Source organism: Ischnura elegans, chromosome 10, assembly GCF_921293095.1.
Source record: "Ischnura elegans chromosome 10, ioIscEleg1.1, whole genome shotgun sequence".
NCBI classification, from domain to species: domain Eukaryota; kingdom Metazoa; phylum Arthropoda; class Insecta; order Odonata; family Coenagrionidae; genus Ischnura; species Ischnura elegans.
Window position 1 is genome coordinate 2,331,133 of NC_060255.1, and position 14,876 is coordinate 2,346,008.

At 42.7% G+C, this 14,876-nt stretch overlaps 1 protein-coding gene across 13 annotated transcripts in view; it reads right to left on the reverse strand.

Annotated features, from left to right (window-relative positions):
• Positions 1 to 4,753: 4,753 nt before the first annotated feature.
• LOC124167310 (protein polybromo-1) overlaps positions 4,754 to 14,876 on the reverse strand; it is a 116,357-nt gene continuing 106,234 nt past the window's right edge. For 11 of the 13 annotated variants that reach the window (XM_046545274.1, XM_046545267.1, XM_046545265.1 and 8 more), the window contains 3 exons: positions 13,327 to 13,512; positions 6,859 to 6,958; positions 4,754 to 5,243 (listed from right to left, as the gene is read on the reverse strand). In XM_046545274.1, the coding sequence (XP_046401230.1) occupies positions 5,006 to 5,243; positions 6,859 to 6,958; positions 13,327 to 13,512 (524 nt within the window). In that variant the 3' untranslated portion in view covers positions 4,754 to 5,005. The remainder of the gene's footprint in view (positions 5,244 to 6,858; positions 6,959 to 13,326; positions 13,513 to 14,876) is intronic. The other 2 variants (XM_046545272.1, XM_046545273.1) reach the window with 1 other exon arrangement.

A 14,876-nucleotide genomic window follows, 5' to 3' on the forward strand; every position in this document is an offset into this window, starting at 1 on the left:
AGGAATAATTGTTAACCAGTGCTGGAACGGCATTCCGTCACCATGACACCACTGATCAAAACCCAAAATGTACAGGAAAATTCGGACAAGTAGAGGAGAGGAAAGAAAAGACAGACCTTTCTCCAGCGAAGGTGAAACCTGATACCATGGAGTAAGTGTGCACTTACTCCATGCTGATACTTATCAGAAGAGAAGCCCCCCATTGCCCAGCTCCCACGCTCGGAGCCAAGAGGGAATGAGGAGGCGATGGGAGGGATGAAGTGGCAGCAAGACAAGAGTCATGATTAGTCTTCTACGCAGCATGCATAGCTCCAGTACTTCGTGACAGGGCTGCCCACAGGGGAATGCATATAAATAAAGTATGGGCATTTAAAATATGCATCCTATGAGCAAGAGAAGTGAGGCTCAAGATTATAGCAGGTGGTGAGAAACTGAAGCAAGTGGAGCAGTTCAACTATTTGGACAGCAAACTAGAGGAAAATGGATACAACAGTAACGAAATCAGGAAGAGATTTGCATCAGCAAAAGGCATGCTCATTTACCAGAGTGAGCTAATGAGAGGATTGCTGTGCAAGAGTTAGAAAATGCAAGTGAAGAGTTTACTCTGGAGTGTAGTGCTTTATGGAGGAAGAATGTGGACGAGAGAAGAAAGAGGGCACTCTAGATGAGGGCAAAGGAGAGGAATAAGGAAGGTGGAGCGGCATGACTATGGGGGATGAGGGGATAGATCCTCCTCTTAAGCCTTGGAGAAATTTAAAAAATATATAAAACTATTTTCTAGTTTTGAAATTTAATGACTGCATCTGCTCAAAGTTAAATTTTTATTTTTAAATGATGCAAAATATATTTCCAGGTATGCCATTTTTCAAAAATTTTCCTGGACCCCCTCAATGCCTGGGAGGGGGTCTCCACCCCATCCCCCCCCCCAATGCCTTGGAGGGGGTCTCCACTCCATCCCCCCCCAATGCCTGGGAGGGGGTCTCCACTCCATCCCCCCCCCAATGCCTGGGAAGGGGTCTCCACCCCATCCCCCCCCCAATGCCTGGGAGGGGGTCTCCACCCCATCCCCCCCCCAATGCCTGGGAGGGGGTCTCCACTCCATCCCCCCCCCCAATGCCTGGGAGGGGGTCTCCACTCCATCCCCCCCCCCAATGCCTGGGAGGGGGTCTCCACCCCATCCCCCCCCCCCCAATGCCTGGGAGGGGGTCTCCACCCCACCCCCCCCCCAATGCCTGGGAGGGGGTCTCCGCTCCATCCCCCCCCCAATGCCTGGGAAGGGGTCTCCACCCCATCCCCCCCCCAATGCCTGGGAGGGGGTCTCCACCCCATCCCCCCCCCCAATGCCTGGGAGGGGCTTCCACCCCATCCCCCCCCCCAATGCCTGGGAGAGGGTCTCCACCCCATCCCCCCCAATGCCTGGGAGGGGGTCTCCACCCCATCCCCCCCCAATGCCTGGGAGGGGCTTCCACCCCATCCCCCCCTCAATGCCTGGGAGGGGGTCTCCACCCCATCCCCCCCCAATGCCTGGGAGGGGGTCTCCACCCCATCCCCCCCCCCCAATGCCTGGGAGGGGGTCTCCACTCCATCCCCCCCCCCAATGCCTGGGAAGGGGTCTCCACCCCATCCCCCCCCCCCAATGCCTGGGAGGGGGTCTCCACCCCATCCCCCCCCCAATGCCTGGGAGGGGCTTCCACCCCATCCCCCCCTCAATGCCTGGGAGGGGGTCTCCACCCCATCCCCCCCCAATGCCTGGGAGGGGGTCTCCACTCCATCCCCCCCCCAATGCCTGGGAAGGGGTCTCCACCCCATCCCCCCCCCAATGCCTGGGAGGGGGTCTCCACCCCATCCCCCCCCCAATGCCTGGGAGGGGCTTCCACCCCATCCCCCCCTCAATGCCTGGGAGGGGGTCTCCACCCCATCCCCCCCCAATGCCTGGGAGGGGGTCTCCACCCCATCCCACCCCCCAATGCCTGGGAGGGGGTCTCCACTCCATCCCCCCCCCCCAATGCCTGGGAGGGGGTCTCCACTCCATCCCCCCCCCCCAATGCCTGGGAGGGGGTCTCCACCCCATCCACCCAAAGCATATTCCTAGTTACATCACTGGGAAGGTGAAAAGGATGGAGAGGAGGTGTAGTAGACATAATGGACAATGTTGAGATATGAAAAAGACTAAGGGTGTGTACCAAGCAACTAATGAATGGGGAGGGGATGCTTAAAACAGAGGGGGAGGAAGGAAGAGAATAGGGGTAATGCATAGAATGCAGAGAAGAGCGCTACTGAGAATTGAAGATGGAATTCTAAGTTTCAAGGGGAGACGGTCCTGGGTAATCAGAAAATAGTCCATGTAAACTTACCTTAACCAGGGGACTAATTTCATAATTATACCACAGGGGGTGAGTTGTTGTTTTAGGGGGGGATGCAGCATCAGTATTGAGGGGCATCATCAACCCTGAATGCTGTGCTTGCTTATGTAAAACAACGCAGGCCTTCCTTTCGACCACACTGAACGCGGAGGGGGAAAAATGATACTATGATAATGATACTACTAAAACATATGTGATGGAAGAGTCAATAATCAAGCAATCAGTTTGATATAGGTAATTAAGACATCTAACATAATCAGTAACAAAACAATAGGGATCACCAAGAACAAACTTTCATATCAGTATCTGAGCAATGAAACACAACGGCCAACAGACCTTGAAAATCAAATTGCCATTCCAAATCAAGATACATATGAAATTTTAAGGATCACAGAAAAGGTACGAATGAGCAATATAAGCATAGCCATTAACTTACGTTAGGAAAATATCTGCAAGACCTTCCAGCAGAGGGATTTTCTGGATACTCATCCTTCCAGTTGGTTACAGGAATTTCCAATAAATTAGGTGTGATGGCTGGAATAGTAATGCCTTCCCAACCAATTGGTGTTGGTTTCGATACAGGCGATGGATGAGGTTACAAGTAGGGTCCAGATCAGCAGCATCATGAGGGGACACAGGACGAGCTGAAGACCCCCCTGAAATCTCACCAGTACTCAAAACTCTGGAGGATGTTACAGAGAAATCCTTGTCTCCAGAACCTTCTATCTGCATGTATGTGCTGCCCCTTTTCTTATCAGCTGGGCCACTTCAAGGTTGTTCACCCATTCACCCCATCTGAAGTACTTCTTCTGGCTTTCCTGGTCAAGATATCTATGCACATAGTTAGATTCACACTAGAAGAGATGTACCTCCTTGAAGAGGAGAGAGACTGCACTCTTCTTGGCATAATTTAAAAACATACTCAAGATCATTTGCTTAACACTTGTTCCAAGGAGAGCATGGACTAGGCATGCCTCTCATGATTCATTGACCACATTACAATGCTTTCTGAAATGCTTAGTTAACATATTGCTGGCAAGAAACAAGTGGCAGATTCAGAGGGGGGGGGGCAGGGGTCATGACCCCTCATCAAAATTATCAAAAAGTTTTATTTAATTATTTTTAACTTCAAGTTGGCTATTTATTCTTTCTCCATTGTAAAACTTCTTAAATGTATAAAAATATATAAAAATGAAATTTTAGGCTTCAAAATGCATAAAAGATGGTTATTTTAAAGAATTTTAATGGGGGAGGGGTATTCCATTCTCCCCAGACCCAGGTAATCACCCCCTCCCCCCCCCAATTTGATGCTGAATCAGCCTATGCAAGAAATTTGTCTCTCTTCAATCAAAAACACTATTAGAGCTCTCAGAAGTAAAAAAAAACAAAATCAGATGTAGAACATAACCAAAATTTGAAACCATTAAATGAAAAGAATGTTTTGTCAATTATTTCACTTTGTGGCATTAAGGTAAGATCATTGGCATGTTTAGGTTTTTTCAGCATGTGGGCTCTTGAGTTGAGGACCTTCAAGAAGGCATATATAGTGTGCTGTGCTTATGTGGCACCAAGTATGTACGTTAAAGAGACAGACAGAGACTTAAAAACATGCCTATAAGGGCACAAGAGTGCAGCTGATAAAAATTGTCTTAACCTCTCTGTGGTTGCAGAGCATCTCAGGAATGATATTAACCCAGGTTGAAGTTAAGAGCAAAATCAAAAAATTGACAATGTATAATAAAATTCTACAAAATAATAACAGTCCAGTAACATAAACTATATGATAGCAAGACATAAGTACTATTACAATGAGAAAAATAATTTCAACTCATGAAAGAGAATTATATTTGCTAAAACGAGTTTCCTATCTGCAAAGCTTGCAAAACAGAAACACAGTTCTCCCGTGAATGCAGCTAGCGTGCGATCGCTTCCGTTTTACGAAGGGTTTCTAACATAAGTTATAAGCCCGGAGTATCCTAGCATTAATGCAATAATTCCAATGATTTTGCATCCGATTTTATTTTTTTAAAATAAAGATCGCGGAAAAAAATTGAGCGAGAGTGAAAATCATGCATATGGATAATCTGCAACACGGATAATAGGGAGTCTGGTGTACATGGAAGCAAATGCGTTGGTGTGCACTTATGAAAGAAAATCTTTGAGTCAGGAAAAATATTCAACGAGTGATTCATCAAAAATCTCAACAATTCAAGGTATGAGTTTTGGGTGTGTCCCAGCGTATTTCTCAATAAATTCAACCCCATTGAGCCATCACAGCCGTTATTCATTTCCTAAAAACCACTGGGAAACATCAATGAAGAGAATACTTACCACTACAGCTGCTATGAAATTTAAAGTCATCATAAACCAAGAGATTCAACATTATTTTATTATAATAATAGTCATTTTATTTCAAAACCATTTAACAGAAATACAAATGTGTCACACATCATATGTCTACCATATAAAGTAAAAATGTTAAGACAGAACTACAGCTGTTAACACAAGATGGAGAGCATATGCTTGAGAATTAGAGCATGTGCCCAAAGTTATATGGCAGCTTATTTTTTACCTCCACAATGGAACATAATAAGTCACTTCAAGCCATATTCTAGTAGGAACCACCCTCTCGTATGGCTGATTCAATACTCCGATCTTGAAATACTGAGTGCATCCCTGAGCATGAAGTCCCTCAGTGTCCAAAGGGCATTCAAGATACTGCCATGGTCACCAGCACCATTTGCCAACCAGTGCCCAGGAAGTCTCCCAAGACCTCCATCACCCCCGATTCCCACTGGCTTCGTGTTCTCGGGAGTCGCTCTCAAATGCTTTTCCCACTGCGAGATATACTTGTTATCAGCCTGCAGTCCTTCTATATACCTAAGAATGAAGTTGACATATTTAAAGTCCTCATTCAATAAATGATTCCAAGAATACTAGCATGCACAGATACTCACAAAGTAGGTTCATTTGTTAGTGAATACGGTCACTGTAATTTTATCTCCCAACTAGTTGATCTGCTTCAATCTCAATGTTGGGTATTGAATGATAATCACAAACTGTCCATGGTCAGTGGTATTCACTGGTCAGCTATCAACAGGGAGTGCATTCAGCAGTTCTTAGGGTAAGTGGTAAGTCTTTAAGGTACTTTAAAAGTTTCATACCTATCTCATCTCTATAGATAATGTCGCCACATAACTCGCAATGAAGCCTGTTAACTTGCCCTTCCTCAGAACAGAAGGATGATGCATGCTTAAGAATATGGTTGTAAAGAGCATACCGGCATGTACCTAATCATCATAACCATCATAATAACACTCAGCACTTCAATTAAACCCACTGTAATCCATGCATGTAAGCAAAATGAATCAATAAGCATGACTACATGAATTTTCTCCTTTTTCTTTACCATATAGAATAATGCTGATGCACTAAATCCAAATCACCTCAAAATTTCACCCTTAGAACATTCACCACTTTCACAAACAGCATTTGACATTTTGTTTTTAATTCCAAGTACTTGTGTACACCAGCCATGATGTAGCAATTGGTCGAACAATTTTGAACCTCACTAGGGGATGTGCATGAGGATGACAAAAGAACAATGAAATACATGGACGAGAAATTAATTCAGGAGCAAATGGAGGATATGAGCATAATGAACATTTGAACCCCAAAAAGGGTGGAATATCTGTAATTGTAGTACCATTTAATGTCAGAGATGCACCACAAGAGCACAAAGTCAACATGTCGTAATTACAAATGGTGCCCACAAGGAATCGAGCCATCATTGCCAATATGAAGATATTTCACATGTGAATTACATGGTTTATATGGTTCCTTTGCCATCCTTCAATAATTCGAGTTTTTTTTTGCTAAATCTCATATTTTATACATGGGGCTTCCACTATATGTATGTCCTATCTGACAAGGCAGCTGATCAATGGCATAATGTCATTTCACTAGGAAAAGAATGATAAGTCAGTAAAGGTAATGATTATCGTAGGCTAAAAGAATCCAATCAGTAAGTAATTGACTTTTTAAGTCATTTTGAACATTAAACAATGAAAATTAATGGTAGCACTGAGCCAACGATAACCAGTGTAAATATGTTGCTGAAAACTCATTGGTTGCTCGCCGGTAAATCAACAAATTTTTTATATTTTTTACAGAAGGTCTAGGATTAGTGAAATGGTCAGTCCCACCAGTCACTCAACAGGAGTAATAGCCAACCATGACCAATAAATTGCAGACTTTAAATGATTGGTTGACCATCACCCATCAACCTAAGGCTGTCAATGCTTGCCAGCATTGCATAATCAATAGTCAAGACCACTAAACTGGAGCTCAAAATCATTCAGCTGCTTTTCCTTTCACAGTCTTGCATTGAATAATTGATATCAAAGCTACAGCTGAAAATTATATTTGAGTAGGTATCTGTGTTTCAGGGAGGTACAAATTGCAAATCAGCAAGATCAAGAGAGGTTTTACTTACTTGATGTATGCTTCCGAATGCAGTAGTCTTTGAGGTCTTGGTGGTACTGATACAAATATTGGCTCTAGGTGACGGGCAACCGGAGGTATATGAGGAGGAGCTAGATTTAAAAAAGAGAATGTATTAGAGTAAGTAAAGACACTGTCATACTTCTGCTTAGGTTAAATACACACTGGCATACTTCATAAAATAGAATCACAAATGCTTAACAACAAGAACTACTAGGTTACTTTTTTCATAGTAATAAAAGCCACATTGGCAATAAAGTATAAGCTGTGGAACAATGAAAATCTTCAGAAATGAAAGAATTTCATAGTGAAGATATAATAGCATGTTTGCCAAGTGCAACATAACATAATAAAATGTTCATCTCTATATAACACTGTCCCAAATATACTAGCTCCTATGTTTTTCCTTCTTATCCCATAAAACCTTCCCTTAGGGCTACAACGTTATTGCAGAGGAGAGGCTTGTGCATTCCTGTGACCTCTAGAACTGCACTGGCAGTAGTAATTCTTAATTAATACCAGTACGGACACCAATACCAGATAAGGGTAGGATCCACATGAAAGGTAGTCCATGCGATTGTGTCGCAAAAATAAACACCTCTGGAATGGATGTGGGAAACCCTCCCAAATATCTCTTCCATGAAAACATGGAGCTGAATCAAAAGGAGCCGTATCCAACCTTTTATGGGGCTGTCATAGGTGGCAGTGAGGTTGGGATGGCCCTTGGAGTCCTGATACAGATACAAGGCCGTAGCAGATACTTACAATCAGCAGCAGCAATGAATATAGTGTAATGGTTCAGACACCATTACGAGGTGCCATTCAATTCGGGCCGTTCATTTCCCTACCCGCTCTGTTCCGCTAAACTTTCCCCCCACCTCCCCCCCCAGACCACGGCCCGTGGAGGAAAGTGTGTATGCGTAAGTGGGGATGAATGTGGGTTATGTAAGATTATGAGTGTTGTGTGAGTGTGTTTGGGAAGACGGGAACTCTGGTTTTTCCCGTGAATAATGTGTTCCTCCTCCCTTTCTTGTGCGTTACCCACCCCAAGATGGGAAGTGAGTGTCGGGCGGAGCCCATGCCCGAGTTTGGGTGCGACACGGCAGAGAAGACGAGGGGCCTACCAAATCACGCAACTGATTGGTTCCAGATGAACACGGTCTGAAATAAGAGACCCCCCCCTGTCCAAAGGATCAAGGACCAGCTTAAGAGGACGCATTCCCTCCGTTCCGGATGCAGCTTCCTCCAACAAGGGAGAAAGACGAGTGTGCAGTAAAGGGAACGAGAGTTTGCAGGATCCCACCTGGTCTAACCACGGACAACGGTCAAGTAAGATCGCAACTATCCCCCCACCCCCGAAAGCCCCCTCTTGTCACCTGCCTAGTTTCAAGACAGACAGTCACGAAACGCATCAGTTACTCAGTGAAAGTGAAATTAATCACCAAAGTAAAAATAACACTCATTGGGATGGACTTTCATTTACCTACCCTATCAAGAAATAATTAAAAAAGTGTATCATTATTTACGTGTTCACAACCGAACTATATTTTGTTGTTCTCATTTGCTATTTCAATTATTTCATCTTGATAATCAAGTTATATTGTTGTGTTTTTTATCATTGATGTGTCATAAATTGTTTTCACCAACTCATACATCACTAGTTTATAAGAGGGTTTCTTTTTTGTTTTGTTACATGCAGTTTTATTGTTTGAATTATATTTTGTTTTGCTGAAAGCGTTGAGTGTTTTTGTTTTAACTACTTCGCGGGTCATCTTAAGAAAAAATATCCCTCGCAATTCCTTTCGCCCCGGTCATTTTTCTTTCCGTGAATGCGTTGTGGAAGAGTGTATAAGCGTCCGAACGTTACCCATCAGGTCGAATCGGGAACCCCCAACCCTAAATTATTTCCAATGAAGGGGAATATTTTCATTTTCCGTAAATTGTACGAAGAGAGTGACATAGGTTTGTCCCATAGGTCCCATGCGGGAGGGATCCACGCGGATTTATATATTTTCTTTTGTTTTTGTGAGACATCTCCCCCCGGTTCTATTTTGGTATCCGGGCGAGCCAGGGGTGGGATGCCACAATAGGGACATAAAATGTAAGGACAATGATGAGGGTGGGTGAGCTAGGAAATATAAAAAGGGAGAATAGATATTTTGGTCCAGGGTGAGGTGAGCTGGAGGGATAATAGGGACTACTGGAGTGATGGGAACAGGGTTGAGCATAGCGTAGGGGAGGGGAGTCAACGACAAGTAGCTTTGTATTAAGCAGAAAGATCAGTAAGAAAGTATTAGGCATAGAGTAGGTAAGCAATAGGGTTTTGGTGGTAGAAATTGTGGTACTATCCATCAACCTTGCTGTGGTTCAAGAAGTTGCCCACATGCAACTGTAGGGAGGAAGAAGTAGATGCGGTGCATGAACAGCTCAAGTGAATAATAAGTCTCAGGAATGAAAAATTTAGTAGTGATAGGGTACTGGAACACTTCAGTTGGAGAGGCAAAGGGATGGGAACGAAATAGGAGTTATGATTTGGAATATGAAATGACAACCTGGAAGAACTTTGCAGGAAAAAGTAGTAAAATTTTGCAGTAGGAACAAATCATGCATCACAAACACTTTGTTTAAACACCATTATAGTGGAAGGTAAACCTGGAAGAGTCCAGGGGATATGGGAGATACCAGACGGATTATAGAATTATATAGCATATACAAAGCACTTGCTAGAGCAGACTACGCAAAGTCAATGGGTGTTCTTAAGATTGTAGATTGGAGTAAGATTGTAGATTCTTAAGAAGTAGATTGGAGGGATAGTCAACGCATTAGAAAGCCCGTAAAAGTCTTAAGGCTGCTCAAATGAGGGTAGCAAACGGAGAGCCAGAGAGGGCAAGTATCAGATAAGGTTTGAGCCAGGGCTATCCACTATCATTTTATGTGTCTGCAGAGGAAATTGTGCGGGAGGCAGGAGTTAAAGTTGGAGGATTGGTGTTTAAATCAGTGAGGTTCACCGATGACCAGGCATTGATTAGCCAGTAGACAAAGAGGTTGCAGGCACTGGTGGATGTGTTAGAGAGATGGTATCATGGATATGGCATGAAGATTAATCATAAGAAGACCAAAATAAGTTTTTTTCAGTCTTTTAAGATTAATATCCATGCTGTTTAATAAAGCACCACTAGATAGGAATTTGAGGCTCAAGATAAAAAGTGGTCAAGGAACTTGAGCTGACGAATCAGTTCAACTATTTGGGTAGCTCATAAGAGGGAAATGGAAACAGCAGTAACGATATCAGAAAGAGATTTGCGTTGGCAATGGAAGTGTTCATTAATAGGAAGGAGATGATTAGAGCATCATTATGTAACAATTTAAGGAAAAGGTTAGTGAAGAGTCTGATTTTGAGTGTAGTGGTTAACCGTCCTGAAAGTTGGACGTTGAGGAAGAGGGACACGAAGAGATTGGAAGCATTCGAAATGTGGGTGTGGAGAAGAAAAGAGAAGGTGAAGTGGATGGATACGAAGAGTAATGACTAAGCGCTAGACATGGTGCGTGAAAATCATGCTGGAGGGAAGAATGTTAGGTGGGTGGGGGAGGGTGAGGAAGAGAATGGGATTTGTATACAGAAAGAAAGGGAGTAGATTGCATTGTTATTTAAAGATGGAAGTTTAAAATGGGATTTGGAGACAGATGGTGTTATATTCAAATGCTCCAATCAAACCCAACTTAAAACCAATAGATTACTTTGATAATAGTTCCGTACAACAATAAAATATGATGCATCCACTATTTAAGTTCCGCATAGATAGTGTAATTAAAGAATTTATTTGGTCTGAAATAAACTATTATTATTAAACATAGATAGACTAATAAGTTATTAGCATTTTGCTCGAAAATATTTAAAATTATACAATTGCATGAAGTGAATTTGGGGGAAAATTGATATCCTGTATAAGCTATTCGGTAAAAGTTGGTTAAGTTACATCATGCAATAATAAAATGAAGCGGCAATAACCAATTAAATCATTTCAATCTGTCTTAGGGAGACATACCGTATAAGCGCGTGTAAGAGGCGCACCTTTTTGCCCAGATATTGCTGCCGAAAATGGGGGTGCGCCTCTTACACAAACTTCTTATCTTCCCCCCCTCCCCTTCACCAGTTGCAAGTTCAAGGGGAACTGAGTGGCCTTGGTTTTCAGCGTGAGTCAGTCATCTGAAACCCTGGGTCAAATCAAGCGGCAGGCAGGGGAGTTTCTCCCTTAGAGACGTATTTTTAAAATGCTCCTGTTTGAATTTCTTGCAAGCATCGCGCCGTCACGTCGGTACCCCAGAGGTGAACATTGAAAAGATCGCGCGTGGTGATTCGCTCCGGAGCGCGCGCTAAATTTATTGCCACGAGTGGGCATCCCGCGGCATTTATACTGCATATAGTAATATTGGTGTCACAACCTGCGGTTGAAAAAATTCGAACGAGTGTGCTCATTGTTGGACTTAATGGTGGATAGAAGAAATCGGAAATGCTTATAAGTGAAGAGCGCTGAAGGAGAGGTCGAGGGGAAGAGGGCTCCCTCCCCTCCGTATTTAAAGCTACGAGCGAAGGAGCAAGGGAAGAACACGTCCGATCTTGCATGTGACGTCGTTGCCTTTAAAGCGAAGGGGCGAAGGCGCAGCAATGTGATATACGCAGTTTGCGTTGCCTGAGTTTCCAGTCCGTCTCGTCTTGTTTGAATGCGCTTATGCTACGCTTGTTTCTTCTGAAATTGTGCTTTTTGGACTATGTTGAATATTAGTAGCCTTATTTTAGCTATAAATCTTTGTGTCAATCAATTAGAGCTCAAAAAACTTAAATGCTGTCAGATATACGTCGCGTTAGGTCTAATTCTTTTTAGAACCTCGTGCGTGTCATACAATTGCTGAAAGATATCGAGATATCTTCAAGCTCAGAAGGTGACTCACGTAGCATTTGACCTCCAGAAACTCGGGGAATTGAACCTGGTAGACCGAGGTAAAAGGTCAGTTGGTGGAATAGGGTAGGGATGAAACACGTTTCCATTGTTCCCCTGTAACTTGATATTTTCCTGTGGAGTCTCGGAAAGGAAAAAAACGGCAGAGGCATTAGCTGATGGAGAGCCGAGTGTAGTTCTGTTAGGCCCCTTGCACAGACACCGATTTTGGACGGTCGGTAAAATATTGGCCGATATTTTACCGGCGAAGCGAAGCTTGCACACACGCCGGATTTTTACCGGTCAAACGATACGTTGCTAAGTTTTTGAGCCGGCGTCGGCGATCCACAGTGACAATAGCCGGCAGCTAACCGGCATTTTGCCGGTGCCGGCGTGTGGTCGGTACGTGTGCAAGCTCCAATGCTCTCCCATTGTTCACCATTGGAATGTGGACGGCCGATATTTTACCGGCCGTCCAAAATCGGTGCGTGTGCAAGGGGCCTTAAATCTACGACGTGGTTATTATCCTACGGCGCTGAGATTGCCCCGATTGTTGTTCAATCTCTTGGGAAAGCTCATGCCATTTGCCTGTCGTGTTTTGCCTTAAAATTTTCCACGGCTGCAATTGTATTGCAATACTCCTGCGAGAGCTTTTAAACAAAATTGTTCGTGAGTAGGACAAGCAACGTAGAGCGATGGCGTATGCAAAGAGAGGATCGGAACTCTTTCTACTCCCTCTTATGCCGCCGCAGTTATCAAAATTTCCTCTTTCAAATAGTACTGAAAGAGGACATTTCGATAACTGTCGAAATTCCAGGCATACGTCTGCAACACCGCACGATAGGATAAAAAAATGTCGCAAAATTTTTTTTCTATATAGCTTCGATCCTCAAAATAGGGGTGCGCCTCTTACACATGTGCGCCTCTTACACAAGCTTATACGGTACTCCAAAAAAATACTCACAATATTAATAAAATTAAGGATAAGTTAATAAGCTTTGTTCACAACAACTTAACTTGGCACCTAACTATGGAGCTGAAAACTCAAAAAATAGTGTCAGTTGGTTCACAAGAACTTACGAGGGGCACAACTCAACAAACTATAGGCAATAAAGATTCTAAAACAAACATTGTCATACTCCACAGGGTATTAATTAAAAACTCTACCAGTTTCATAGTTTCAGGCCATTATTAAAATGTAGCAGAACTTGAGGTATGTGTGGAACTTAACAAAGTTTATTTTTGAATCTATCATGCCACCATTCCACGAAGTGAAATTGCAAACCATTGATTTTATAAAGGCATTAGTTGAAAAAAAGCTCATACATCTCTCAAATCAAACAATAACAAGGAAGATAATTTTTCTGATGGAGAGAGGAACTCTGTTAAGTTCTCCAAAAATAAATGAGACTATTTATGCATGATTTATGCTGTGATTAATGGAATACACCATTAATTATCCTTGTTCGTATTAAGCAAAGTTATGCCAAGTTAAGTTGATGGAAACGGAGAATTAGGCTCACCTCCAACCATAGGTCCAGCAGAGGTGACTACAGTTCCGTGAGCGAGAGGTGAAGGTGTCTGGCGGGAGAACGCTGAGGAGTTGGAGGAGTTGGAGTTTGAGGAGTTAAGGAGATGAGGAGGGACGGGATGACCGGGTGGGCCCGGAGGACCAATGGTGGGCCCACTGCCTGGTGCCAACAGCCCAGCTAAAAGAGGAGAAGAGAGAGAGAAGCATTGCATCACGCAAAATGTTCACGCCAGCCAGATGCCAGCTCCTGAAGGAGAATTCACAAAGCACACTACACATCCACATGCATGGTTAGAAGCAGAAAGGCAGACAAACTTAGAATTGACAGCAATAGTTTACAGCTATCTTATTACCCAGCAATTGCATGAGTATTGGTCCATGAGAAACCTTTAATCACAAAGTAATTCATACGAATTAAAATACAAATTCCAATGCACTGAATGTCATGAAATGCATGTCACAGTTAACTTGGAGGAACTGGTCCATAACAAAGAGTCAGGAAATTAAAAACAACAATTTTACAGAGTAAAACATGAATTTTAAAACTAGTTTTCTTGCTGAATTTGAGGGCATGACTAGACAGTAAACACAGCAGTGATGGATTACTCATCAAAAATGCGTATATCAGAGAGAAACTACTATCTTCTACACTCCAGATTAAGCCCATTTAAGCCCAAGCAGTCGAAAATGACCAGGCTGCCTATTATACCAAGCGGTTTAAAACGACTTCAGGTATATTTCTTAGTTCAAGTCAGGATTTCTCTTCTAATGGCCCAAAAACCCTACTTAAAACTAACCTTATTTAGCACGTAATGTGACTAACCTCATTTATTTCAAATGAGTCAGTATAGCTAAGGATGGTTAACTTCAAATAATGGGATGCCTTATCTGCACGCACATGTCAAGACCCATAACCTCCTAAGTCTTACGTTGAGCTTACTGTTAACTAATTTTGAAATGACAAGTGTTCCTGTAAAATACATACTAAGCATAATACATACATACAACTTATTTTTTTATGATATATACGACAAGATAATTTTTTATCGCTAGGTGGTTTTAAATCGCTTGGGATAATAGGTGAAATACACTTGTACGCTTGATGCATCTACGACAAGTTTTAAATTTTCATTGCATAGACTATTTGTTATGTTTTGCTTTGCTCAAAAGCTGAAACTTAGAAAAAATAGGCTCTAGCCAAGAATACAGGTTTTTATTGAGCTTTTTAGATTTACTGGAGGCATCTTAACCCAGATTTCACCTTCTATTTTCTTCTACAATTTTAATCCGTTGTAAAGATTTTCACAATCTCAGAGAATAATGTTGGTAGCACTCATCCTGACCTTGAACACAGGACATGTGAATGAAAGAGTGTGGCATAATGTCAAGAAAGGACAAGAATAGATTCATAACAGGCCCTTAAGTAGTGGTGTCAAAGAAAATTCAATAATTATTGAAGGCATTTCAACAATAACAATTTCATTTATCTTGCATTAAATTACTGTCAAGCCTTATTCAAAGAAACGACCATGGAGTAGCCAC